The following is a 27,235-nucleotide window of genomic DNA, read 5'->3' as shown; positions in this document are numbered from 1 at the left end:
ATTTTCTGAGACAGTCCTGTATGTCTTCAGAATAACAGAAAACTATAAAACATAGCAAATGATTCCAACTTGAAATTTCTACTGTCGAGGATATTGATACGTAGCAAAGTTGATATCTGCATTTTACTAATTATTATTCGCAGCCCAATGAAACATTTTTCCTAAGCATTAAATAAAAAAAGAACATCTATGGCATGTTGAGCTCTTTGTTCTAATCCCAGCAACATACGTGCTGGTGCTTTCTGGGCAGTAAGAGGTTACATTCTGCAGCAGAGCTGTAATGAGAACTAAGTGGTCAGACAGCTGCTGTGTTCCCACAACACTTCCTCCCTCACGCTCATCCGTCTGTCCGTCCGTCCACTCCCACACACTCGCACACATGCAAACACATCCAAATACATCCAAACAAAAACAAAGCCAACCCTCCAAAAATACTTTTTATTTCTTTATAAGAGCACACAAGCTTTTTAAAGTTGACCAAATTGTGAACATAACTTAAAAAAAAGAGAGAAAATGACTTTAAATGTTTTAAATCAAAGTAATAGGTTACACACTGTTCCCTCATGTTGTGATTTGTGGTATAATTAGTCAAGCAGCGTTTTTATTTCCTCATATTAAATCCCCCCTGACAGCTTGCTATCTATTGCTTAGATAAAGATGAATCATACTCAGCAAGCATATACAGTATGTTAAATTAATTTGACTCTGTGTATGAGTGCTTTAACCAATGTACATGAATCTGTGCATGTATGCATGTTTATCTCTACTAAGTACAGTAAAAATGCCTATTGTCTTTTAAATCCCATTAACTAACTCAAGTAACCATCAAATAATGGCTACGATAATATTTAGATCATTTTGTCTTTTAACTTGGAAATGTAGGTTACTAAGAGCACAAGCATTTGTGGATTTTTAAAAAATAAATACAAATCATTGTGTTAATTACAACCCATAATATTAAGACAATAGCTTTGCCAGAAATGTGTAACTTCAGTAACTTCAGTAACTGTGCACCAGCCATTTATAAAGCCGTGTTATGAATCTCACACTCTGTGAAATGTCCGCTGCCATCAGCAGTGACGTGGCGTCGCACTGGAGATCAGGACAGGGCTGAGAGTTAAGTCACCGGTTCTCCTCTCACTTGTCGTCTGCTGCTGCTGGAGGGGTCAGGGTGCGTCTCTCGTTCCATCCCGGCGGAGGCCTGTGACTGGCTGACAGAACATCTCCCACGTTTCCACAGTAGAGCAGTGAACGCATGGGCCACTTCTGAGGACAGAAACACGCAGCGGCATCACATGGCTTACTGTGAGATCTTGCCTGAAAAGCTGACCTATTATGGCATCTACCGGTAATACCTATTTTAAACAGGCTTTGAATGTCTTAAAAACAAGCTTTTGATTGTTTTTGCTAAATAAATTAGAAATTCAGCCTCTGAGCCATGTCTTTATCATCCCAGTCTCTAACCTCATTATCTATGCAGGATTCTGAGTGGGCGGGGATATGATAATGAGGCTCTGTGCTGATTGGCTGCCTGAATGACGCGATACACCGCTACGAAAAAATGGAGGAAGCTCCAGCCGGTCTCACACAAATCTTTTTACGCACACACAAATGTGAATACAGACACACAAATCTTTTTACGCACACACAAATGTGAATACAGACACACAAATCTTTTTACGCACACACAAATGTGAATACACACAAATGTGAATACACACAAATCTTATTACACACACAGAGATTGAGATACGCACACGCAAATAATATTGGAACAATAATACCCCCATAGAAATCAACTAAATTCTGCAGTGTCTGTACAGCCGCCCGGATGAGCTGTCCACAGTCATGTGACTTCTACAAGCCGTTCAGATTCTGCACATTTTAGTTACGTAACCAAAATGCAAACCACGCCCACAACTATAAACCGTGTAACTGCATGTGAGCGTCCAACTATCGTAGCACTGCGTGACATCATCTCTCTGTCCATCTCCCTCCAGCAGCTGCCACTTTATTGAGGTTTTTGTAGTGAAATGAGGAGGAATCATAGAGATAACTTCTCATTTCAACTAACTGGATCAGCCGTTCCTCATCATGACTGTTTCCTACAGCGCTTTCAACCGGCTTTCAACGCGAGCGACAGGAAGAAAATAGAAGCAGGACGTCCGACAAATGTTCAGCTCAAAACGGCACGGCGCAGTCCAATAGAAAATAAAGCAATGGAATTGATTTTGTCGGTGACGCTCCCATCGCATGCAGTTATGACACGGTTAATAACTCCGCCAGCCGGAGCTTCCGCCATTTTTTCATAGCGGTGTATCGCGTCATTCAGGCAGCCAATCAGCACAGAGCCTCATTATCATAGCCCCGCCCACTCAGAATCCCGCATAGATAATGAGGTTAGAGAATGGGAAGATAAAGACATGGTAGAGGCTGAATTTCTAATTTATTTAGCAAAAACAATCAAAAGCTTGTTTTTAAGACATTCAAGGCCTCTTTAAAATAGACATTAGATGCCATAATAGGTCCCCTTTAATATAAAAGCTTTGGAGCAACGTATAATGCTTATCAGATAACCTATGAGTAAATTGTAAGTATATCTAACAAAGTAAAATTAGAAAGTAATTATATGATTAATTTTGTTGATCCCTCTTTTTATAACTTAATCAAATTAGATTGATAAGTTAATGTTTTCCAGCCATGAGTAAAGATGTAATTAATTAGAATAGCTACTCCTGACTACTTACAAGAAAGATGATCTTCAACATCAACGCTGGTATGTTGGTGACAGTAACGACTGATTCCTACCTTAACAGGATGCAGGTATCCACCGGGCCTGGAGGGTAGAATCTGCTCAGCCACGCTCCCCCCCTGGTCCAGGATCTCTGTCAGGTAAGCTATGTAGTTAGTAGCCAGAACCAGAACATCCAGCTTGGAGAGCTTGGTGTCTCGCGGGACTGAAGGTAAAGCTGCCTGTGGAGAGATGCATTCTTTTCATTTCACTTTGTACCTTTGGTGAGGACATATTAATGAACACTTGGTAAAGATTTATGACATCATGGAAAGATTACCATCCATAGTCCTCCAACAACACCAAACAAACAAAAACAACACCACCAAACAAACATTATATATGTATATACAGGACAGTCTCAGAAAATTAGAATATTGTGATAAAGTTCTTTATTTTCTGTAATGCTATTAAAAAAACAAAAATAGCATACATTCTGGATTCATTACAAATCATCTGAAATATTGCAAGCCTTTTATTATTTTAATATTGCTGATTATGGTTTACAGTTTAAGATTAAGATTTCCAGAATATTCTAATTTTTTGAGATAGGATATTTGAGTTTTCTTAAGTTGTAAACCATGATCAGCAATATTAAAATAATAAATGACTTGCAATATTTCAGTAGATTTGTAATGAATCCAGAATGTATGACATTTTTGCATTACAGAAAATAAAGGACTTTATCACAATATTCTAATTTTCTGAGAGAGTCCTGTATATGTATATAGATGTAATACATAAAAGAAAAGACAACATTATTACATTACAGAAAAAAAATAACGTTTAGACTTCATATGCTCACAGAACTGTTTAGTTTTTAAGCATTTTTTTTAACCATTGAGGCATTTATGGATAAAACAAACATGTTTAAAAGTTTCAAAATGTTCAAAGCTTAATAAATGGCTTTTCTCAATAATAACAGAGCCATTAATTAATATGGTTTCTTGGCCAACACCTTAATGGTCTTGTTACAAAGTTGTTCTGTAGATTTTAATGTAGTGACACCAGCAAATAGGTTACAGGTTGAATTTTATAATGTTGACCACATAGTTTGTGTTTTTAAAAGTGAGACCAGAGTCTAATGTCATACCAATTTCAGTTTGTCACCTCTAAATACACGATTCTGGTCTACTGGTCATTTAGTGAATGTGATAGAAACCTTTTTTTTTTTTTTTTTTTTTTTATTGAGCAACTATGTTATCTGCATACATTTGAACGTTGATATCAAAACACCAAGATAATTTATTATACATTGAAAATATTGGGGGCCCAAGGATCAAACCTTGTGTAAAACATACAAACAGGCATTTGTCTAATATTAACCCTTGTGCTGTCTTCGGGTCAAAATGACCTAATTCTCCTTCTTCCCTTCCTCTTTCCTTCCTTCCTTCCTTCCTTCCTTCCTTCCTTCCTTCCTTCCTTCCTTCCTTCCTTCCTTCCTTCCTTCCTTCCTTCCTTCCTTCCTTCCTTCCTTCCTTCCTTCCTTCCTTCCTTCCGTCCGTCCTTCCTTCCTTCCTTCCTTCCTTCCTTCCTTCCTTCCTTCCTTCCTTCCTTCCTTCCTTCCTTCCTTCCTTCCTTCCTTCCTCCTACTCTCTCCTTCCTTCTTCCCTTCCTCTTTTCTCCGTTCCTCTTTTCTCCCTTCCTTCCTTGTTTTTCTCCCTTCCTTCCTTCCTTCCTTCCTTCCTTCCTTCCTTCCTTCCTTCCTTCCTTCCTTCCTTCCTTCCTTCCTTCCTTCCTTCCTTCCTTCCTTCCTTCCTTCCTTCCTTCCTTCGGCTCTCTCCTTCCTTCTTCCCTTCCTCTTTTCTCCCTTCCTTCCTTCTTTCCTTGTTTTCTCCCTTCCTTCCTTCCTTCCTTCCTTCCTTCCTTCCTTCCTTCCTTCCTTCCTTCCTTCCTTCCTTCCTTCCTTCCTTCCTTCCTTCCTTCCTCCTACTCTCTCCTTCCTTCTTCCCTTCCTCTTTTCTCCGTTCCTCTTTTCTCCCTTCCTTCCTTCCTTCCTTCCTTCCTTCCTTCCTTCCTTCCTTCCTTCCTTCCTTCCTTCCTTCCTTCCTTCCTTCCTTCCTTCCTTCCTTCCTTCCTTCCTTCCTTCCTTCCTTCCTTCGGCTCTCTCCTTCCTTCTTCCCTTCCTCTTTTCTCCCTTCCTTCCTTCTTTCCTTGTTTTCTCCCTTCCTTCCTTCCTTCCTTCCTTCCTTCCTTCCTTCCTTCCTTCCTTCCTTCCTTCCTTCCTTCCTTCCTTCCTTCCTTCCTTCCTTCCTTCCTTCCTTCCTTCCTTCCTGCTTTATTTCCTTCTTTTCATTTTTCCTTCCTTCCTTCCTTCCTTCCTTCCTTCCTTCCTTCCTTCCTTCCTTCCTTCCTTCCTTCCTTCCTTCCTTCCTTCCTTCCTTCCTTCCTTCCTTCCTTCCTTCCTTCTCCCATCTTTCCTCCCATCTTTCCTCCCTTCCTTCCGTCCGTCCTTCCTTCCTTCCTTCCTTCCTTCCTTCCTTCCTTCCTTCCTTCCTTCCTTCCTTCCTTCCTTCCTTCCTTCCTTCCTTCCTTCCTTCCTTCCTTCCTTCCTTCCTTCCTTCCTTCCTTCCTTCCTTCCTTCCTTCCTTCCTCCCTCCCTCCCTCCCTCCCTCCCTCCCTCCCTCCCTCCCTTCCTTCTTTTCTCTCTTCCTTCCTTCCTTCTTTTCCTCCTTCCTTGACCTGCAGACAGCACAAGGGTTAACTTAACCTCCTTAATAAACATACAGTAAGAAGATTCAGTGGCTTGATGTGCCCTGAAACCAAACTGCTAAATGGGAGTCATCATGCTCACTTTCCAGGCTAAAGGAACCATTTTTTCATCAATTGAGGCCCTAATACAACCCATGTTTCACTTGGCTCGCCTGTCAGACTGTGTTTTTTACTAACTTTGTATCAGTACCGTACACAAACACATCAATATGGGATCCATATTTGTACATGAAACAAAACTGCTTCTTTACTTAAACGAAAAAACTTGTTCAGAGCCTACAAGGAGCAGTTGTAAAAGGTAAACGAGTTTCTGTTTTTATTTACGAACTATCAAGTGAATTCAACACAATTAAAATTAAACAGAATATATGGGAAAGCCGACGACAACAGGGAACTAGCTTGCATTCTGTGTCAACTTCATGACACTCAATAAAAGCTGCACATGTACCTGTAAGCTGTGGAAGGCCTGCCGCAGACTGCGTACACGACTTCTCTCGCGAGCAGCGTTTTCTGGCGAGTGCTGATTCCTCAGTGCGCTGACCTGGACCACAGACTCACAACCAGGTCTGGATCCACAACCAGGTCTGGACCCACAACCAGGTCTGGACCCACAACCAGGTCTGGACCCACAACCAGGTCTGGACCCACACACTGACTGCACCTGAGGCAAAGCATACCATGGTGACACATCTGCAACACTTATATTTCGCTTTCCCATTTCTTCTCATTGTGACCATTAAAGGGGACCTATTATGAAAAACAGGTTTTTTCTTGCTTTAACATATATAAAGTGGTCTAACCTCAGCCTGCCAACTCAGAGAAGGAGGAAAGCAACTAAATTCTGCAGTGTCTGTACAGCCGCCCGGATGACCCGTCCAGTGTGATGTGGATCTACGAGCCGTTCAGATTCTGCACATTTTCGTTACATAACCAAAATGCAAACCACGGCCACAACTATAAAACCGTGTAACTGCATGCGAGCGTCCGACTATCGTAGCACTGCGTGACATCATCTCTCTGTCCATCTCCCTCCAGCAGCTGCCACTTTATTGAGGTTTTTGTAGTGAAATGAGGAGGAATCATAGGGATAACTTCTCATTTCAACTAACTGGATCAGCCGTTCCTCATCCATGACTGTTTCCTACAGCGCTTTCAACCGGCTTTCAACGCGAGGAAGAAAATAGAAGCAGGGCGTCCGACAAATGTTCAGCTCAAAACGGCGCGCTGCGTCGCTGCCGCCAGTTAGGACAGTCCAATAGAAAATAAAGCAATGGAATTGATTTTGTCACTTACGCTCGCTCGCATCGCATGCACGACACGGTGTAAAGGCTGATTTATGGTTCCGCGTTACACCAACGCAGAGCCTACGGCGTAGGGTCTGCGTCGATTTAACACAGAACCGTAATTCAGGCTTAACTCCGCCGGCCGGAGCTTCCGCCATTTTTCTGTAGCGGTGTATTGCATCATTCAGGCAGCCAATCAGCACAGTGCCTCATTATCATAGCCCCGCCCACTCAGAATCCCATGGATAATGAGGTTAGAGAATGGCAAGATAAAGACATGGTTTAGAGGCTGAATTTCTAATTTATTTAGCAAAAACAATTCAAAAGCTTGTTTTTAAGACATTCAAGGCCTGTTTAAAATAGGTATTAGATGCCATAATAGGTCCCCTTTAATTAAGCTGCGTGGTTTACAGTCTCACTCATCCTCAGCATTCTACATAAACGGGGCTAGTACCCACTTACTCTTTGCACTATTCTGCACAACCGTACATAATATAATTGCACTGGACTTTTTACCAACTACCTCCTCGCACTGCTGTAAATACTACTCCATGTAAATACTGCAATCACCCATGTATATACTGTAATTCAAATCTGTGTGAATCATATAATCACATCTCATCTGTTCGTGATATATATTGTCATTCATTCATATCTGACATGCACCTAGTAGCAATAGTTATTTATTAATCTGCACTATGTACATACACACACACACACACACACACACACACACACACACACACACACACACACACACACACACACACACACACACACACACACACACACACACACACACACACACACACACACACACACACACACATATATACACACACATACATACACATACACACACATACATACATACATATATATACACTGTACATTGTGTTTATTTCACTGCATAAGCACTTCTGGTTAGATGCTAAACTGCATTTCGTTGCCCTGTACTTTTGATATGTGCAATGACAATAAAGTGGAATCTAATCTAATCTACATGACATCAGTGTAAACTCTATACAAGTGAATAGTGATGCATATTTTACCCCTCATACCAAACAAATATAGTTGTATTCAAATTGTAATTGTACAATATCCCACAGGTACCTCAAATTGATTTCTCTCATCTGCACAATTTTTCTTAAAAAAAAAAATCAGGGTCACGCTTGACTTTAAGTTGTGAAAAGTGAAGCATCAATCCAGAATCCAGACTCACCCACTTGGACTCCCGGCCGGTGCGGTGGACGGCCAGCGTGTGAGGATGCAGGGGATCTGGGCCGCCGGTCCCCGGGGCCGGCTGCCTCTGCAGTCCTAGTCCTGCCACTGACATGAGACCTTCTAACGGGTTCCCTGCCATAGATGCTGCCACAGCGCTGCAGCTCTTCAGCACCTATTTAACTGATTTAAGTCTTCTTTCATTGACTGGACAGAGGTTTGTTTTACAAATACAGCAAGCTGTTGTACTTAAAAGCACAAAAAAAGCACAAACAGTCCATCCCCGAATGCTAATTTAAGAGAATACATAACCTGAGATACATTTTTTTTTTAATCTAGTGTGAGGGCATATTTAAAGTCTAATCTCAGTCTAAAAACGAAGCTTTTTCATGAAAAATTGCTCTACGACCTCATCAGATCTCATGCAGTTGTTTCTGAACTAATTTCTTTCTGTAGCTGTTGAGTACTTTTCTGTTCCTTTGCAGAGTTCTCATGCTCCTCGGTGCAGCTCAGACTTTTATCTGGTGAGAACCTTAATATCCCAGGCTGCTCCTGTGCTCATCACTCTCCGACTCCTCCCAGTCTCCCAGTCTCTCTCTGCTTGTTTCCTAATCGGGTGAGGTAATGCAGGGAACTTCATGTGGTCCTTATCTCTCCTGCCCGGTCATGCTGATCCTCCCCGGGCTGTTTGGTTGCCAGGAAGAGCAGCGGGCTGTCGGGCCTGAGGGAGTGCAGCTCTGGGAGGCCGGGCCGAGCCGGGGCACCGGGGGACCTTGAGAAGCTCCCAGCTCTGCAAACAGCTGGACGGGGGGGGGACTGGGGCGTGGGGCAGCGCGACATTACGTGCTTCCAAACAGGGGAAGATATTTATGTTTGCTTCATAATTATTGGGCCTGAGAAGGACTTGCTGATGGAAAGCAGAGAGTTTAGGTGGTAATGAGCTATAATCAAAGTCACAGTGTAGAAAAAAGTCTATTCCACACTCTGGAGGGATGGGATGGCCACTGGTTGCAGATCTCCATATCTCTTTGCATTGAGATTGCAAGATTGCAGAGCCAATGACGACCAGCCTTGTTTTTCCAGTGAGGGAGATGCCGCCCCACACCGTCACACTGCCTCCATCAGAAGGTGGGACTCAGCAGTCAGCGTAGCATTCTTCTCTACGCTTTGACCATATGATCCAAGTGCTGTAATCTGATCTCAGCGCTGAACAGAACAATGTCCACCTATTCCAGGTCAAACTGGCCTGGTGGTGAAGTGCAGCCGCGTCAGGCGACCTGGCAGCCTGACGTACTCGGCTCTGCTGCTCATCCCACACATGCATATACAGTAATCCCTGGCTATAACACGGTTCACCTTTCACGTCTCGCTGCTTCACGGATTTGCATTGTGCATCGTGTTCTGCATTCTGATTGGCTAAACAGTCTCCCCACTTCTTCACTTCCTGTGTCAATAACGTTGGTTGCTTAGCAACAATGCTGAGAATGTAAACTTGCTAGAATTGTAAACTTGGCTGACTATCTTGCATCAACAAACCCACTTTTCATTCAAAATCATACACTTAAATTGCAAGATATAGTTAATCTGAACACCACTGTGATAATAAGGCCTATAACAATTTACTTCTGGGCTGCAGGAACTGTTCAAGAGAGAGGGCAAACATGAGCTCAGGGGAACAGCAATGTTTGACACAACAGCAGTAAGAACAAACACAAAGGGTAGATGTTTATCTGTTTTAGGAGTAAAACTGTGGAACTCATTAGACAACGACCTTAAACTAGCAAACTCAATAAACGCATACAAGATATTATTCAAAGCAAAGTTAATGGACACATATATAGGAGCACATTATGCAAACAAAGAAGAATGTACACATGCATGAAATAAAATGACAACCTAAATTGGTTTCCTTAGCATCTTTTCACTTTCTGTTTTCAGAGCTATCATTATTATCATTATTACAGTTATTTAAGCTATTATTATTATTATCATCAACATCATAATTATTATTATTATTTTGTGTAGCCTCATGATACTTCATTTGTTCTTTTTGTGTATTCTATTCTGTTAAAAGGTGGGCAAGATAAGCTTTATGCTTCAAGGCCAGACCTTTACAGTCAAAATAATCACAATGTTGACCAGGGAAAAACCTGTGGATGTTTGTTATCTTGTTTGTCCTCTGTGGTCATGAAGTCTTTTGAGCGCCTTGTGCTGCCACAGCTCAAGAACATCACCGACCCACTACTGGATCCCCTGCAGTTCGCCTACAGAGCCAACAGGTCTGTAGATGATGCTGTAAACATGGCCCTGCACTTCATCCTCCAGCACCTGGACTCCACAGGAACCTACGCCAGGATCCTGTTCGTGGACTTCAGCTCTGCTTTTAACACGATCATCCCATCTCTGCTCCAGGACAAGCTCTCCCAGCTGAACGTGCCTGACTCCACCTGCAGGTGGATCACAGACTTCCTGTCTGACAGGAAGCAGTGGGTGAAGCTGGGGAAACATGTCTCTGACCCTCGGACCATCAGCACCGGATCCCCTCAAGGGTGCGTTCTCTCTCCTCTACTCTTCTCCCTGTACACCAACAGCTGCACCTCCAGTCAACAGTCTGCCAAGCTCCTGAAGTTTGCGGACGACACCACCCTCATTGGACTCATCTCTGATGGTGATGAGTCCGCCTACAGGTGGGAGGTGGATCAGCTGGTGACCTGGTGCGGTCAGAACAATCTAGAGCTCAACGCTCTAAAGACAGTGGAGATGATAGTGGACTACAGGAGGAACGCAGCCCCACCTGCCCCCCTCACCCTGTGTGACTCCCCAGCAGACACTGTGGAGTCCTACCGCTTCCTGGGGACCATCATCACCCAGGACCTCAAGTGGGAGCTGAACATTACCTCCCTCACCAAAAAAGCACAGCAGAGGATGTACTTCCTGCGGCAGCTGAAGAAGTTCAACCTGCCAAAGACAATGATGGTGCAGTTCTACACGGCCATCATTGAGTCCATCCTCACCTCCTCCATCACCGTCTGGTACGCTGCTGCCACTGTGAAGGACAGGAGCAGCTGCAGCGTATCATCCGCTCTGCAGAGAAGGTGATTGGCTGCAATCTTCCATCTCTCCAGGACCTGCACGCCTCCAGGACCCTGAAGCGTGCAGGAAAGATTGCAGCAGATCCCTCCCACCCCGGACACAAGCTGTTCCAGACTCTTCCCTCTGGCAGGAGGCTGCGCTCCATCAGGACCAAAACCTCACGCCACAAGAACAGTTTTTTCCCGTCTGCAGCTGTCCTCATCAACAAGGCCCCGGTGTGCCCCCCCCCCGACTACCACGGACTGCCCCCCCATCCCACTCTACGTTACATTAACGTAAATATTCCAACCCCGTAACATTTGTACAGACTCACATCCGACACTTTAAAAACCCCATATTGTACATTTCTGTCTATACTGTTCATTTCTGTTTATACATTTTATCTGTCATCCTACGTCACTTTTTGTAAAGATTCATATCCAGCACTTTTTAATCCTCATATTGTACATTTCTGTTTATTTCTGTTATACATTTTACTTTATTCTATCTCTTAGTTCATCTCCATATATTTGTTTGCTTTTATATTTTTTATTTTTATTTTTACTGTATTGCACCAATCACCACAACAAATTCCTTGTGTGTGTTAACAAACTTGGCAATAAACCCCCTTTCTGATTCTGATTCTGAAAAAGAAAAAAAAAGGTTGCTACTTCGTGGATTTCACTTATCACGTGTCCTTTTTGGAACGTAACCCCCGCAAAAAACCAGGGATTACTGTATAGGATTTACTGCCAAGAAACATGGTTAAAACAAAGAAATAATGTACCAAACACAAATCTCCTCTCTCTCTACACAGATACGCACACACACACAAAATGGGAGTAAAAGTACAGAGGGTTGCAAAAGTATTCACCCCCCTTGAACTTTGTGACCTTTTGCCACATTTCAGGCTTCAAACATAAAGATATCAAATTGTAATTTTTTGTGAAGAATCAACATCAAGTGGGACACAATCATGAAGTGGAACGAAATGTATTGGATATTTCAAACTTTTTTAACAAATAAAAAACTGAAAAATTGGGCGTGCAAAATTATTCATCCCCCTTAAGTTAATACTTTGTAGCGCCACCTTTTGCTGTGATTACAGCTGTAAGTCGCTTGGGTTATGTCTCTATCAGTTTTGCACATCGAGAGACTGAAATTTTTGCCCATTCCTCCTTGCAAAACAGCTCGAGCTCAGTGAGGTTGGATGGAGAGCGTTTGTGAACAGCAGTTTTCAGTTCTTTCCACAAATTCTCCATTTGATTCAGGTCTGGACTTTGACTTGGCTATTCTAACACCTGGATATATTTTTTGTGAAACATTCCATTGTAGATTTTGCTTTATATTTTGGATCATTGTCTTATTGGAAGACAAATCTCCGTCCCAGTCTCAGGTCTTTTGCAGACTCCATCAGGTTTTCTTCCAGAGTGGTCCTGTATTTGGCTCCATCCATCTTCCCATCAATTTTAACCATCTTCCCTGTCCCTGCTGAAGAAAAGCAGGCCCGAACCATGATGCTGCCACCACCATGTTTGACAGTGGGGATGGTGTGTTGAGGGGGATGAGCTGGGTTGCTTTTAGGCCAAACATAACGTCTTGCATTGTTGCCAAAAAGTTTGATTTTGGTCTGATCTGACCAGAGCAGCTTCTTCCACATGTTTGTGTCTCCCCGGTGGCTTGTGGCAAACTTTAAACAACACTTTATATGGATATCTTTAAGAAATGGCTTTCTTCTTGCCACTCTTCCATAAAGGCCAGAATTGTGCAGTATAGGACTGATTGTTGTCGTATGGACAGAGTCTCCCACCTCAGCTGTAGAGCTCTGCAGTTCATCCAGAGTGATCATGGGCCTCTTGGCTGCATCTCTGGTCAGTCTTCTCCTTGTATGAGCTGAAAGTGTAGAGGGACGACCAGGTATTGGTAGATTTGCAGTGGTCTGATACTCCTTCCATTTCAATATTATCACTTGCACAGTGCTCCTTGGGATGTTTAAAGCTTGGGAAATCTTTTTGTATCCAAATCCAGCTTTAAACTTCTCCACAGCAGTATCAGACCTGCCTGGTGTGTTCCTTGTTCTTCATGATGCTCTCTGCGCTTTAAACGGACCTCTGAGACGATCACAGTGCAGGTGCATTTAGACGGAGACGTGATTACACACTGGTGGATTCCATTTATCATCATTAGTCATTTAGGTCAACACTGGATCATTCAGAATCCTCACTGAACTTCTGGACAGAGTTTACTGCACTGAAAGTAAAGGGGGTGAATAATTTTGCACACCCAATTTTTCAGTTTTTTATTTGTTAGAAAAGTTTGAAATTTTCAATACATTTCGTTCCACTTCATGATTGTGTCCCATTTGATGTTGATTCTTCACAAAAAATTACAGTTTTATATCTTTATGTTTGAAGCCTGAAATGTGGCAAAAGGTCACAAAGTTCAAGGGGGATGAATACTTTTGCAACCCTCTGTAAATGGACTCAATCCTCTCTGTATTTTACATTTTATAATTCTCTTTAGCTGTGCTCATTATGATGCCTATTTTCCTTAAAAAAAAAACAAAAAAAAGACTTAAACTACCTTCTGCTTTTGAGATTATTTTTGCAGTTAATAGTTCAGCGATGGAGGAAACAGAGAGTCATGTAACTAAAGTAACAGTGCATTATAGATACAGATATAGATTATATTTAACTTATATTTATTTAACTGCTGACAACAGGTTTGAATGTTACATCTGTTAACTCTGCTAACCAATCATTCAGGTTACTGTACCTCAGGTCAGGTTTTCTAAAGTTTTTGACAAGATTAACTCCAGAAAATGCATGTAAGAACCTGTGATAGAAAAGCCAGCAGTAAAGCTACAGAAATGCACCAGAAATGGGAGTAAAGCTGATCATGTTGTGTCAAATTTATTTGGTCTGAACAACTTGTCATAATCTAAACACAATAACATATACATTGTGAATTTCCACACAGTGAAAATATCTTCCTACTCTTCTTCATTAAACCAAACTGAATACCTTGTTGTAGTGAATCATTTTCTATCAAAATACATTTTTGTATTGTTTGAGCTTATTCCAGTACAATCAACAATGATCACCTCTTGGAAGTTTTATGTTTGGGTGGTTTTCCTACTGCTGAAACAATGATTTAGATAAAAAAAACCTTCTTGTGGTTTCCTTTAATATAAATTAAGTTTGTCTAAAGGGACTGTAAACTGTAGTCGCTGAATTTAGCAAGTGAAAAAACTGCAAAAAGGAAACGTGAATGTAATGCATGTTACACAAACTTGAATAAAAGTCAACATCAAAGCCTTTAAAGTCATGCACGCAAGCTTTAAGTAAGTCTGAAAGGACATATTTGCAAATATTAAACGTGGTATGGGTTCAAGGGATCCGCCGTTATCGTGGTTGTGGAATAAGTACAGAGGTTTTGTGCTATCAGTGGAAGGAATGCCGCCAACAACACCAGGTGCCCCATCACCTCCCGTCTGCAGCTGCTTCACTAACTCTAAAGGCTAAATCTGTTCAAAGTAACCTGAGGAATCTATTGATTGATCATGAGCTTAAAACAATCCAGATGAAAATATTTTCACAATGACTCAGATAGTATTGGCATGTTCTGGCATATTGGCATGAGTTTCACACTATAACGTTGTCATCTGATCAGTCCAAAGGTCTAATGTTTGTGTTGTTTCATATATCTGCATTTTCTAGAGTAATCGCTATAAAACATAGGCCTGTGTTGAAAAAAAATTGATTTTCCGATTCTAAATCGATTCTCATATTAATTCGTAAAAATCATTTTTTTTTTTTTTTTTTTCATCATTACATTACAACTTTTGTTATTTTTGTGTTTATGCCCAACAAAGGAATGTTTTGTTGGACACAATGTTTTTTCCTTTACATATGTTTAAAGGTATGAAAACATTAAAGTTTTCAGTTATAATTGCATAAACTGTCTATATGCAGCATCATCATATATCATCATCATCTATATCAGCAGCTCCTATTCCTGCACACATGCAGGGAAAACTCTGGCTTCATACTTTAGTCCACCCTCAACTCATTCCTATTTCTTTTTCTCCACTATTTTGGTGAACTTCTGGATGTCCTCTGCCATCAGCTTGGGCTCTTCCATTGCAGCAAAATGGCCCCCGTGAGCCATGGGTGTGAAAGAGATGAGCTGAGGGTATTTCTGCCGGACCCACAGCTTGGGCGTGTGCATCAGCTCGTTGGGGAAGCAGGCAAAGCCAGTTGGAACATACACTGGCATCCTGTCAAAAGAAGATTATGTTTTAGCATCAAGAAAAACATCTGACTAATCATGAGGTGAATTATTTCATAGGAGTTGTCAAACATCAAGTCAGAAAGTCACGTTTCTTAATACAGAAACAAGCATTTCTGAACTAACTCTCAGTTATAACCGGAAAACTTACATTTGGTAAATAGCATTTCTAAGGTCTAACTACTGTTATAAACAGTGTTGGGACTAAAGCGTTATTTAGTAATGCGTTACAGTAACGCCGTTAGTTTTGCGATAACTAATACTCTAACGCATTACTTTTTAAATTCAGTAACTCAATAACCGTTACCAAACGGTGCGTTACTCCATTATTTCTGGCTGCAGTGAAGCTTTTTTTCCCCGCACGCGGAGACCAGAGGAAACGTAGTGTGTGTGTTCAGAAACATGACGTCATGGTGAGCCAAGAGAGCAAGGTGAGTTTCGCAACGTGGAGATATTGTCATTACAGTAATCCCTGGTTTTTCGCAGGGGTTACGTTCCAAAAAGAACCCGTGATAAGTGAAATTCTTTTTACAATTATTATACAAGGCTTCAAATTGCGGAGATCAGCACTGCCTCGCAAGTATTTCACTGCTCTTCTGATGATGCTGCTGCATCCTGACTCTGTAGCGTCTTTTTCTCCTAAAGCCGCGGTGCAGGTGAGTTTTTTCCAGAGAAGAAAATAGTTATGGGTCGTTGTTGTCGCTCTTTTTTCTTCTGGGCCAAAAGATTCTTATAAACCGACATGCCACCATGGATTATATTTGAGACTGTAATGAACGATTCATCAAAGGCTCCTGTTCTTGAGCTGCTGCTGAAGCTCATTGGCCGTTCTCAGCTTGTTGCTAAGCAACCAACGTTGTTGATACAGGAAGTGAAGAAAAGGGGAGACTGTTTAGCCAATCAGAATGCAGAACACGATGCACAATGTAAATCCATACAGAACCTGCTGAAATGAAGGCTAGAGGGGCATTAATGGGAGCATTTAAAATAATGTTTTTATTTAAAGTAACTAAAAAGTTACTTTTCATAGTAACGCATTACTTTTTGTTCTAAGTAACTGAGTTACTAACTGAGTTACTTTTTAATGAAGTAACTAGTAACGGTAACTAGTTACTATTTTTCAGTAACTAGCACAACACTGGTGATAAACCACATACAAAATGTTGAAAACTGTTGAAAATAGTGAAAACACACAACTCTTCATGTTATCTATCTCCTTCACTGGCTGTCACTCACTTGGAGTGCGGCTGGTCCAGGCCTTTTCCAAAGTTCTCCTTGTAGAACCTCATGGAGGAGATGATGCAGCCTGACGTCCAGTAGATCATCACGTTGGTCAGCAGGTCGTCCAGAGAAAACTTCCTGTATTACGGATCACGATCTCAGTCATAATGTATGACTAAACTAAATTTAACATATAACAACAACAAAAAATGTAACATTTCCTTTGGGTCGGTCAGGTCTGGTTTCCATCTTGAAACAGAACAGTTTTTTTTTAATTCAGCCTTGGCATGCTTTTGCAGCCTTTAACTGATCCACAGTGCAGCATTGTGATGTAGTTAGTGATGTGTTCACCTGGTCAGACCGCCGTCCTCCAGGTTTCTGAAGTCACGGTTCGTCCACGTGGAGAACTTCTCCAGAATGTAAGCAGCCAGACCCACCGGAGAGTCATTCAGTCCTCGCCCTGAAGGGCAGAAACAATGGAATAGTAATTAGAATCAAAATGCTCATAAGGATATTAGACATTAGTTTTAAACAAAATTGTGAGTACTAGGCCTGTGTTGAAAAAAAAGATTTACCGATTCTAAATTGATTCTCTTATTCCTAAAAATCTATTCGTATGTCTAAAGATGGATTTAAAAAAAAAAAAATTTTCATCATTACATTACAACTTATGGTATTTTGTGTTTATGCCCAACAAAGGAATGTTTTGTTGGACACAATGTTTTTTCCTTTAAATATGTTTAAAGGTATAAAAACATTAAAGTTTTCAGTTATAATTGCATAAATTGTCTATATTTCATCACTTTATATACTGTCTTGGGGTTACATTTGCATAAAATGCTAAAAACCAAATTCTCAAAAATGAAAAACCCGAAAAAAGGCTGAAAATGGAAAAAAATGTAACCGGAATATGGGAAAAATTAAAACTGATTTCATCCGTCTGTGTTTGCTGCCCTGGATCTTTTTGGTAATTCTGCCACACAATGTTTCTGAAAGCAGCAGAGCTGATTGGTCCTTACAGCATCATTAGCTGCAATACTTGCTGTTTAATCTCAATATAATACTAATATTAATATATTGCAGAAGTACAGTCATATAATTCATGCAAAAGCTCAAAAAACGGTTTTAATAACACTAACCCAAAATCGATATCAGAATCGAATCTGATCAAATCTTGATAATCGATTCTGAATCTTAAGAATCAATTCTTGACATTTGAATGGATCCCCAGCCCTGGTGAGTACATAAAACAAGTACATCTTTTTTGGAACTTGGGCTTCTTTTTAAAAATACACTTGCAATGAAATGACGTAGACAGAAATCCAGCAAAGGCCCCCAGTCAGACTGGATGGACTTTGGTGACGTTGACTAGAGTCTCTTACCCACGGTGTCGGGTTTGGTGGCCTGGATGTGCATGTAGCCAGACTCTTTGACACTTTCCACCAGCAGTTTTTCCTTGCAGGGATACAGACGTTGCAGATCCATCTCAGTGAAGCCAAACAGCTTTGGAAAGCGATGGCCAAGCATGACAGATAAACCCATCATCAGGCCCGGCTTGGAGGGCGGGGCAAAGTTCACATGCAAGCCTTTAACAGCTCTAGGATGTGTAAAATTGAAATGTTAAAAAACAAATTAAGTAACAGAAATTATATTATTCAATTATATAACAATAAAGATGTACTAATAGGCAAACATCCATCGTTTCACAAGTTCTATGTTCTTAAGGTAGCAAGGAAAGGGAAATAAATTCCCTTTTTGTTAATGTTATACTTGGGTTGGAGCTGAGCCATGTTGGTGGTGACCAGCCACCCCCAGTCCCCTCCGTGAGCGTAGAACTGCTGGAAACCCAGACGGGCCATCAGCTTGTGGAAGATGTGTGCCGCACAGACAGAATCAAAACCTGTTGAAAAGAAACATATTGAAAGCTCATATATATTCATTGATTGATTTTATTTATTCACTTTAGTATTTAAAAGGTATAGTCCTTGATGTTGGAGAGCTAGCAAGATTTGAAAGTGGCACCTCCTCTAAGCCCCGCCCCCTCCTCCCCCTCCCGTCAGCGCTCCGTCCAAAGCCACGCCCCCACAAACTTTGGGGAACGCGCATTTGCAGGAGTCCAGTTTTCCAGGACATTTTGGACAGCACATTTTCAACAAAACTACCCCATGTCTCATTCACCTGTAAGCGAGGCCGGTTTTAGGGGGGGCCAGGGGGGGGGCTGTGTCCACCCAAACGTGCATCCTGCCCACCCAATCAAAGTTATGGGGATACTTTATTTTTTTATAATTGTATTTTTTTATAAATATAAAAAAATATCACAGAATATCTGTACCGTTTCTGATTGGGTGGGCACTGCGCATCATTTTTAAACACAACAATGAACCCCTACCGCAAAAGTTGTGTCTCGGCGGAGGGACCCGACGTCCCAGCAAAATGAGAAACAGAGAAGTTCAGAACAGCACACAGAGCACACACTGAAGGCTGATTCATGGTTCCATGTTACGCCAACGCAGAATGGTGCGCGTCGCAGCGTACCCTACGGCGTAGCCGTGGCAACAGAGCCTGCACGGCACCGCAGCGCACCGCCACCCGCACCGGCGCTCTCGCCGGGATGGAGACGCCTCGAGGGGTCTGCCACAGACCCCCATACTGGGGAGGTGGTATTTTTGGCTGCGTTTTCTCGTTTTCTGCGCCATTCTTCAGCAAACGTGACTCGAGTGTGTGAAGTTTTCCAGGAAGATTTTCGACGTGACGAGTGTGCGCATGGGACAGAGGGGGGCGTGGGCGGGACTTAAAATGAAGGCATCTGATCGGTAGGCGGGAAAGAACCAATCCTCTGGTCCTCTGACCAATCCGTGCCACTCGGACCGCAAAAAACAGATTGGTCAGAGTTTTTACAGGATTAAAGCTGTCAGAGAGGTCGGATTTTTTTCTTTCCTTTTTCTGAACACATTATTCACTGGCTACTCTCAGGATGGAAGGAGCATTTCACCCAGTATAACAATAAATGTTTTTGAATACGATCACAGACTATACCTTTAAAAGCTTTTGCCACCCCTCTTAAAGATTTTTTTAAACCTAAAGATGGATTCCTTCACTTACAGTGAAATCTCATTGGAGACATTCAGCTTGAGTCAAACTGCTGACCAATGCCAACTCAATACCTGGCACAGTCTAGACCTTTAATCTGCTTGATTCATCTTTAAGTAACAAGGGAATGGACCCCACCCTTGACCACTAACACATTTTCAGTCAACTCCCCAAATGCTTTTGAGTTCCTGAAAATGGGTGTGCTGTTCTTAAAATGGTTGTAACATCCAACTGGAAAATGCCATATTTCATTCAAACCCCTTCACTTAAGAGTCTACACTTTGAATATACTTTATTGTATAGTCATGGCCAGTACTCGAGTTGTAAAATAAAAAATCAGGGGGGATGGTGGATTTTATCATATGGGGACAGATAATTTGTGCTGATTACAAATAATATAAAATATTACAAATAATAGCAGTGACCAAAACACCTGCAGAAATACTGCAGGAATGACATAGCAGCAGTTAAATGCAGCCTTCTGTAAGCTTTAAATATCCACTGGGCTTACATCAAATACATCAAAACACAACACTAAAAAACTGTTTTCTGAACTTATCAATATGACTCTGTCCTTCACAGGATAAGTAAAATGGATCACTGCAAAAACTCAAAATCTTAACAAGAAGATTTGTCTTATTTCTAGTTAAAATGTCTCATTTTAGTAAAAAACATCTCATTACACTTAAAACAAGACACATCACTGGAAAAAACAACAATTTTCACCTGTTTCAAGTAGATTTTCACTTGAAATAAATAGAAAAATCTGCCATTGGAACAAGATTTTTTTTGCTTGTAATAAGAAGATAAATCTTGTCCCACTGGCAGATTTTTCTACTTTTTTCAAGTGAAAATCTACTTGAAACGGGTAAAAATTGTCAAATAATTGATGGTTGATGCAAAGGGGGGATGGCAGTTTTACAGGGGGATGATTTTGACCATATTTATTTCAGGGGGGATGCCATCTCCCCTCATCCCCCCTCAATTCCAGTACTGGTCATGGCAAACTCCACAATATCCAGTCCAAACACCCCTGGACTGTATATTTCACATTAAGAGATAATTATTGTACCATAGAACCCACATAAATCATATTCCTAGGTTTAGGAATTTGGTACAGTTGTAAAATATTCAGCGTTGAACACCTTTTGCAACTCCTGGACTGGAGGGATAACACATTGTTACATAGTTTTGCAGGTCCACAGATCTATACATTACAGGCATAGAAGCACAACCACTGTGTGGTCATTCACAAGTTGTGATCTAAAGTTTACCACATTGGGTGTTGTTCAAACATTTTGTTGTAGATTTTTATTTGGTGTGGTTTAAGGTCTTCAGCACGTGTTTTCCAGTTAGGATTGTTCCTTTATTATTTTAACCATGGCTGTCACTGGGATTCAACTTGTACAGTATCTTTTCCATAATGGATTATGACAGAAAATCATAAATCATTTGGAAACACAAACAATTCTACATGGACCTTTTTCTAATCCAGACTTGGAGATTATTTCATATTCTTTAGCATGACGCAAAGGAAGCAACTTTATTGATAATACTTCTGATAAGTCTGTCGTCATTGAATTTTAGAACATATTTGAATGGTGCTGAAATCATTACCATGCACACCCTTCCACCAACCCCCTCAGAGCTACCACATCCAGCATTAGGACTTTCCAGACTCACCTTTCTTCTGTGGAGCTTGGGAAAAGCCATATCCCGGTATGGAAGGACACACCACCTCAAACACCAGGTCCCCGGGCTCTGACGGCTCCGTCAGTAGGGGGATCAACCCGTAGAACTCGTAGAAGGAGCCGGGCCAGCCGTGTACCATTATCAGAGGAATAGCATGAGTGCCCTCGGGCACCCTCTTCGGTTTCACATGCACGTAATGAACATCAATTCCTGGACAGAAGTCAAACAGTAGGAAAAGTATTGGTTTCAGAAAAAAAAAAAAATGTAACTATTTCAAACATATCAGGAGAGAGAATATGTGTGTGTGTGTGTGTGTGTGTGTGTGTGTGTGTGTGTGTGTGTGTGTGTGTGTGTGTGTGTGTGTGTGTGTGTGTGTGTGTGTGTGTGTGTGTGTGTGTCTGAGAGAGAGAGATAGAGAGAGAATGTAAGTGAGAGAAAGCCCCCTAAATTGTAAAAGAGCCTGGTCCTTAGACTAGAAAAACGCTGTATAATTATTAGGGCTGGGCGATATATCGAGATTTTAATATATATCGATATATTTTCAAACACGATATGGTACGAGACAATATCGTTTATATCAATTTAAAAAAAAAAAAAAAAAAATTTTTTTTTTTTTTTTTTACATTTTTTTTTTTAATGATTTTAATATAGCTTATTTTGTGACAAATTGACTTGAATGTTTTATTTGAGATTTGCACAAATGTTTTGTTATTTTCACATCTGTCAACCTCAGTGGAAAAGTCTGCCTGTTACTGTCTACATTGTATTAATTACACAGTGTATTTTAATTTAATTGTTATGCAGGAAAGGAATATTTGTTTTATTTTATTCAAGAAGCATTTTTATTCTATATATGCAGGCAGTTTATTTTTATTTCATTTGTTTTATACATGTTGATATTGTGCAGACCTCTGTTAATAAAGGAACCTGTGTGACATTTGGCACGAGGCTTTGTATTGCGCGTCGCCGCGTACCCTACGGCGTAGGCTCTGCGTCGGTGTAACGCAGTAAACGGTCGTCAAGAGCACAGACCATTTATTTAATAAATAGCTTGGAGGACAGATGGTGGATCATCTGTAGTTCTGGGTGGCACGTTAGACGTCAGACTCAGAGCAGATTTGTTGTTGTTTTGGAGCATAATGTGACGTTCGAAAACGCAAAACTCCGGTTGTCTCTGTCTACACCAGGTCTACACGCATCTACATAAACAGAGTTTTCAAAAATCTTCACTTTGCCCGGAGTTTTTTTAAACATTCGTTGATTTGCGTTTTCATGTGGATGACAGGTCCAAACGTAGGAAAATATCTTCGGTTTAGCAGATACCCGGCTACGTGTGTACGGGGTCTGCGCAGTCAGATGGGGCAGAGCTGTGGCGACGTCTCCCTCCCGCTGCATCATATGACTGGTGTTCGAAAAAAAAAAAGCGTTTGTAGGAGCTTTGCTAAAATCAGCCACTTTTTCCTCTGATTACGTGCCCTTATGTCTTGTAAAACATATTAAATCCTACATTAACTTCTCACATAGTCATTTTCACATAAGGTCAGGTATAATTTTTGAAAAAACCCTAACCTGCAATATGCTCTTTAAGCCAAACAGTGGCAAGGAAAACTCCCCTTTAGGAGGGAAGAAACCTGTCAATGTGGTGCTCAGACAATAACATAAAGTGACTTACAAGAGAGGAATACTAAATTTGGCCCTGGATACCAGCTCTTTCAACTGACCCACGTGTTGAAGGAGCTACCAGGACAATAAGTGATGATGGATAACCATTGGCTGAGCCTGCTGTCAATCAAAAGGCTGCACCTTATATCAGACATACGTTTATTTCTTTAAATAGATTCACCTGATATGGTTTTAATTTAAAAAAAAAAAACTAACAAGGAAAACGAACTAGGCTGTACATAATATAATATAATATAATATAATATAATATAATATAATATAATATAATATAATATAATATAATATAATATAATATAATATAATATAATATAATATAATTCAATTCAACATCAACCACTTGTTTAAAGCACGGATAATTGTCACTTTCCGTACTATTGTAATTTGAAAAAAATCTTTTTTACGGTATACAGAAAATGTTTTGAAATAATTTGTGCGATTGATCACAGGTTAACTATTAAAATTGTTTGATTAATCATGATTAAAGAATATAATCAATAGGCAGCCCTAGTTAGCAATAACGTCACATATTCTTCGTGAATGTTTCTGCTTGAAATCTCACCTTCTATTTTGGTTTTGAAATGAGTATAGCGGTTGAGTTTGTCGACTTGTCTCTTCCAGTCAAACGTATTTCTCCAGTAAGAGACCACGGTCTCCAAGTGGTGAGAGTTGAAGCCGTAGTTGAACTGGCTGTCCTCCAGAGAAGGAACAGGACGGGTTTGGTCCATTCTCCTGTGGAGGTCCTAAAGGAGGACGAGGAAGATAAATATGTCTTTTTTAAAGTGTCAGGATGACTTGCTATGGATCTCAATCCTCAAACACAAACTAAAAGAGTGACTAACTTCCAGCTCTTCGTCACTGGTGCTGATTTTAAAGGGGTGAATGGTGACATCTTCCTCCCCACCAGAGTGTGATCCAGGTCCCCACCAGCCGTCCTCTACCTTCAGAACCTGCTTCCTGTTCCTCGGAACCAGGACGTAAAGAAGTCCCCCGATCACCACGGCAACCAGCACCTCTGTCAACATGATGTGTCTGCACAAACACAAGAAACACAAAGATAGAGTAACATTACACAATATGACATTTTTGTGAACAAACCTGAAAAGCCAACTTTTTCACTTATCGAATGTTCTAGACCGGGGGTCGGCAACCCGCGGTTCTAGAGCCGCATGTAGCTCTTTAGCGCCACTCTAGTGGCTCCCTGGAGCTTTTGCAAAAATGTTTGATATTTTTGTTCCTTTTTTTTTTGTTTTCTTCTTTGTTTCTCTTTTTTTGTTCCTTTTTCCTTTCCTTTTTAATCTCGACATTTCTACTTTTTTCTCGACATTTCGGCTTTTTCTCGACATTTCGACTTTTTTCTCGAGATTGTACTTCAACATTAATCTCGACATTTTGACTTTTTTCTCGACATTTCGACTTTTTTCTCGAGATTGTACTTCAACATTAATCTCGACATTTTGACTTTTTTCTCGACATTTCAACTTTTTTCTCAACATTTCAACTTTTTTCTCAACATTTCGACTTTTTTCTCAACATTTCGATTTTTTTCTCAACATTTCGACTTTTTTCTCAACATTTCGACTTCTTTCTCAACATTTCGACTTTTTTCTCAACATTTCGATTTTTTTCTCGAGATTGTACTTCAACATTAATCTCGACATTTCGACTTTTTTCTCGACATTTTGACTTTTTTCTCGAAATTTTGACTTTTTTCTCAACATTTGACTTTTTTCTCGAAATTTTGACTTTTTTCTCGAAATTTCGACTTTTTTCTTGACATTTCGCCTTTCGCCATTTGTCTTCATTCTAGGCTTATACAGGACTTTTCATTTTTTGCGGCTCCAGACCTATTTGTTTTTGGTCCAATACGGCTCTTTCAACATTTGGCCGACCCCTGGTTTAGACTGTTCAGACTGTACTTTTGAAGAATGAGCTAGGGCATCATGTTTTTGTACGACATTTACTTCAGTAACCGAACTTGTGTGTTACATTGTGAGACTTCTCAACTTATAATTAATCATATTAGATAACAGCACATGTTAGTTGTCTTGTTTGCTTGGTGCAGACATATATATTTGACCTTTCTGAAAAATAATCATTTTTGGAACCAGAGGTTTCACATTGTGACATAATTGTTTAATAAACGACAAACAAATTATTTATGATAGTTAAAGTTTAACAACTTGTTGCCAGTTATTCTGATCTATGATCACGTTTACTTCAGTAGGGGGCTTGTATTTAATACTGAAAAGTCTGATATTTAAACATGCTATGAAAATAAAGCTGGCTTGAGACAGTATTCCCACTATTGCATTTTACTTTATTTCTATTCAAGTGTTTTTTCTGGCAATACTTGAGAACACTTACTAAAAACTTTATATGTAGGTTTTTGAATTTAAACTATGCTTGAATACGACACGTGGGCTAGGATTTAATTACTTCTACTTCATAACACAATAAGCACATTATTTTGTGGTGAAACCCTAAATCTGGAGAACAATGCTTGCATTTAAAAACTATGGGAAAATATGGGAGCAATACAACAACAATGGTGGTGTTTGTGGTCAGCAGGGACAATAATTAGATGCTGTAGGAGTTGATTTCCAATTAGAGGTCATTGTTTCTCAACAGGACCGACCTGGTTAAATTAAGGCAATAATAATAATAATAATAATAATAATAATAATAATAATAATAATAATAATAATAATAATTAGCCAAAAGGCTGAGGGCCATTACACTGCAGTTTAGAGAATTGAGGCCACCTTAAACCAGGTCCAGTCTAAAAAAAAAAACACGATACTTACACTCCTGAAACCTGGATTCCAATTATATTTTATATCATCAACAATATTAAAAAAAAAAAAAACCTTTGAGATTTGTGAAACCTTAAAAAAGGCCAATTTACTTCTTTTGACCAGGACACAATAAAAAAAAAAAACACTCACACCTGGATTAAATTATGCCTTTGATACAAAATAGGGGGATTTTGCAGGTTTAAAAACAGACGAACAAAAAAAAACAACAAACAACAACATATATATATATATATATATATATATATATATATATATATATATATATATATATATATATATATATATATATATATAAATCACAATTTAAACTGCTCAAATCATCCCATAGATGGTAATGAACAGATGAAACACAGTTTGATTTGTCCAGGTAATAGTAGCCTACTACTTTGTAGTGATTAAAATGAAAAATCATATATCACTTTGTCATTTCATACATTCAGATGTTTATTTATACTTAGGATTTTAAAATACATCTATAACATTACATAGGCATATTTCAATAATTCATGCATTTGGTGAAAAGGAAAGAAATATTGATACAATTTAAGACCGATATGGACAGATGCGTCTGTGGTTCTTTAACTGGACCTGGTTTAAAAACGGCCTCAATGCTGTCAAAAGCGCTGAAATGGCCTTTTAATGTTCTGGCGAAGGAAACGAGACTTGAGCTGGTTGGGATTAGACAGACGGCCCGACCCAGTCTGGGGATCAGCACTTCCAGCTCAGAAATAACAACTCCTGTACACTCCTTACCCGCTTTAAGGGGTTTTAATGCACGCTGCTAGGAGTTCATTCCTCGATTACATCTAAAGGCTGATTTATGGTTCCGCGTTACACCAACGCACAGTTTAGCGTAGGCTACGCAGCCACACGCACAGTACGGCGCGCGTCGCCGCGTAGGCTACGCCGTAACTTCTGCGTTGGTGTAACGCGGGACCATAAATCAGCCTTAAATCGCTAACGAAAGTCACAGCTAGAGAAATTCAACGTCAATTTCTTTCAGTACAAGTACAATAAGTTTATTCTCGAAGAAGCTTCAACACAAGTTATTAAGTGTGCATGACATTCAACTGTAGTTTTACCTTAATTTGCAGCAGTGTCAGCGGAAAGGTGCAGAAGCTGGACGTCGCTTCCCCCCCGGCTCAGTTTTCCTTCCCCGCCTCCGCCGGACCAGCTCCAGTTTCCCCGAGTTTCCTCTGGTTCCACAGGTGACCCGGTGCTCTGCCGATCCTTGCCCCTTGCAGAGAACTGCTACTTTGTGGTTCTGCGCATGCGCACAGTCGAGTTTCAAAGTTTGCATCATTTCTTGCACGATGTAAAATGGATAATATGGGATGTTGAGTATTTGATCCTTCAAAATACAT

General features: G+C 40.4%; 2 protein-coding genes across 2 annotated transcripts; both read right to left on the bottom strand.

Moving 5' to 3' along the window:
• Positions 1 to 482: 482 nt before the first annotated feature.
• On the bottom strand, positions 483 to 8,122 carry LOC133418694 (transcription factor 23-like). The gene is made up of 4 exons (XM_061707518.1): positions 8,009 to 8,122; positions 5,952 to 6,044; positions 2,809 to 2,973; positions 483 to 1,266 (listed from the first exon to the last, which is right to left on the bottom strand). The coding sequence occupies exons 1-4, from the start codon at positions 8,120 to 8,122 to the stop codon at positions 1,138 to 1,140; spliced, it is 501 nt and encodes a 166-aa protein (XP_061563502.1). The 3' UTR covers positions 483 to 1,137.
• A 6,658-nt stretch (positions 8,123 to 14,780) lies between these two features.
• ephx1 (epoxide hydrolase 1, microsomal (xenobiotic)) lies at positions 14,781 to 27,127 on the bottom strand. The gene is made up of 9 exons (XM_061707099.1): positions 26,954 to 27,127; positions 23,895 to 24,084; positions 23,615 to 23,795; positions 21,364 to 21,582; positions 18,361 to 18,490; positions 17,973 to 18,187; positions 16,942 to 17,050; positions 16,606 to 16,728; positions 14,781 to 15,358 (listed from the first exon to the last, which is right to left on the bottom strand). Exons 2-9 carry the CDS (start codon positions 24,075 to 24,077, stop codon positions 15,154 to 15,156), a joined length of 1,365 nt encoding a protein of 454 aa, XP_061563083.1. The 5' UTR covers positions 24,078 to 24,084; positions 26,954 to 27,127; the 3' UTR covers positions 14,781 to 15,153.
• Positions 27,128 to 27,235: the final 108 nt, after the last annotated feature.

This window comes from Cololabis saira, chromosome 18, assembly GCF_033807715.1.
Source record: "Cololabis saira isolate AMF1-May2022 chromosome 18, fColSai1.1, whole genome shotgun sequence".
Taxonomy (NCBI): domain Eukaryota; kingdom Metazoa; phylum Chordata; class Actinopteri; order Beloniformes; family Belonidae; genus Cololabis; species Cololabis saira.
This window is presented reverse-complemented; position numbering and strand designations above follow the sequence as displayed.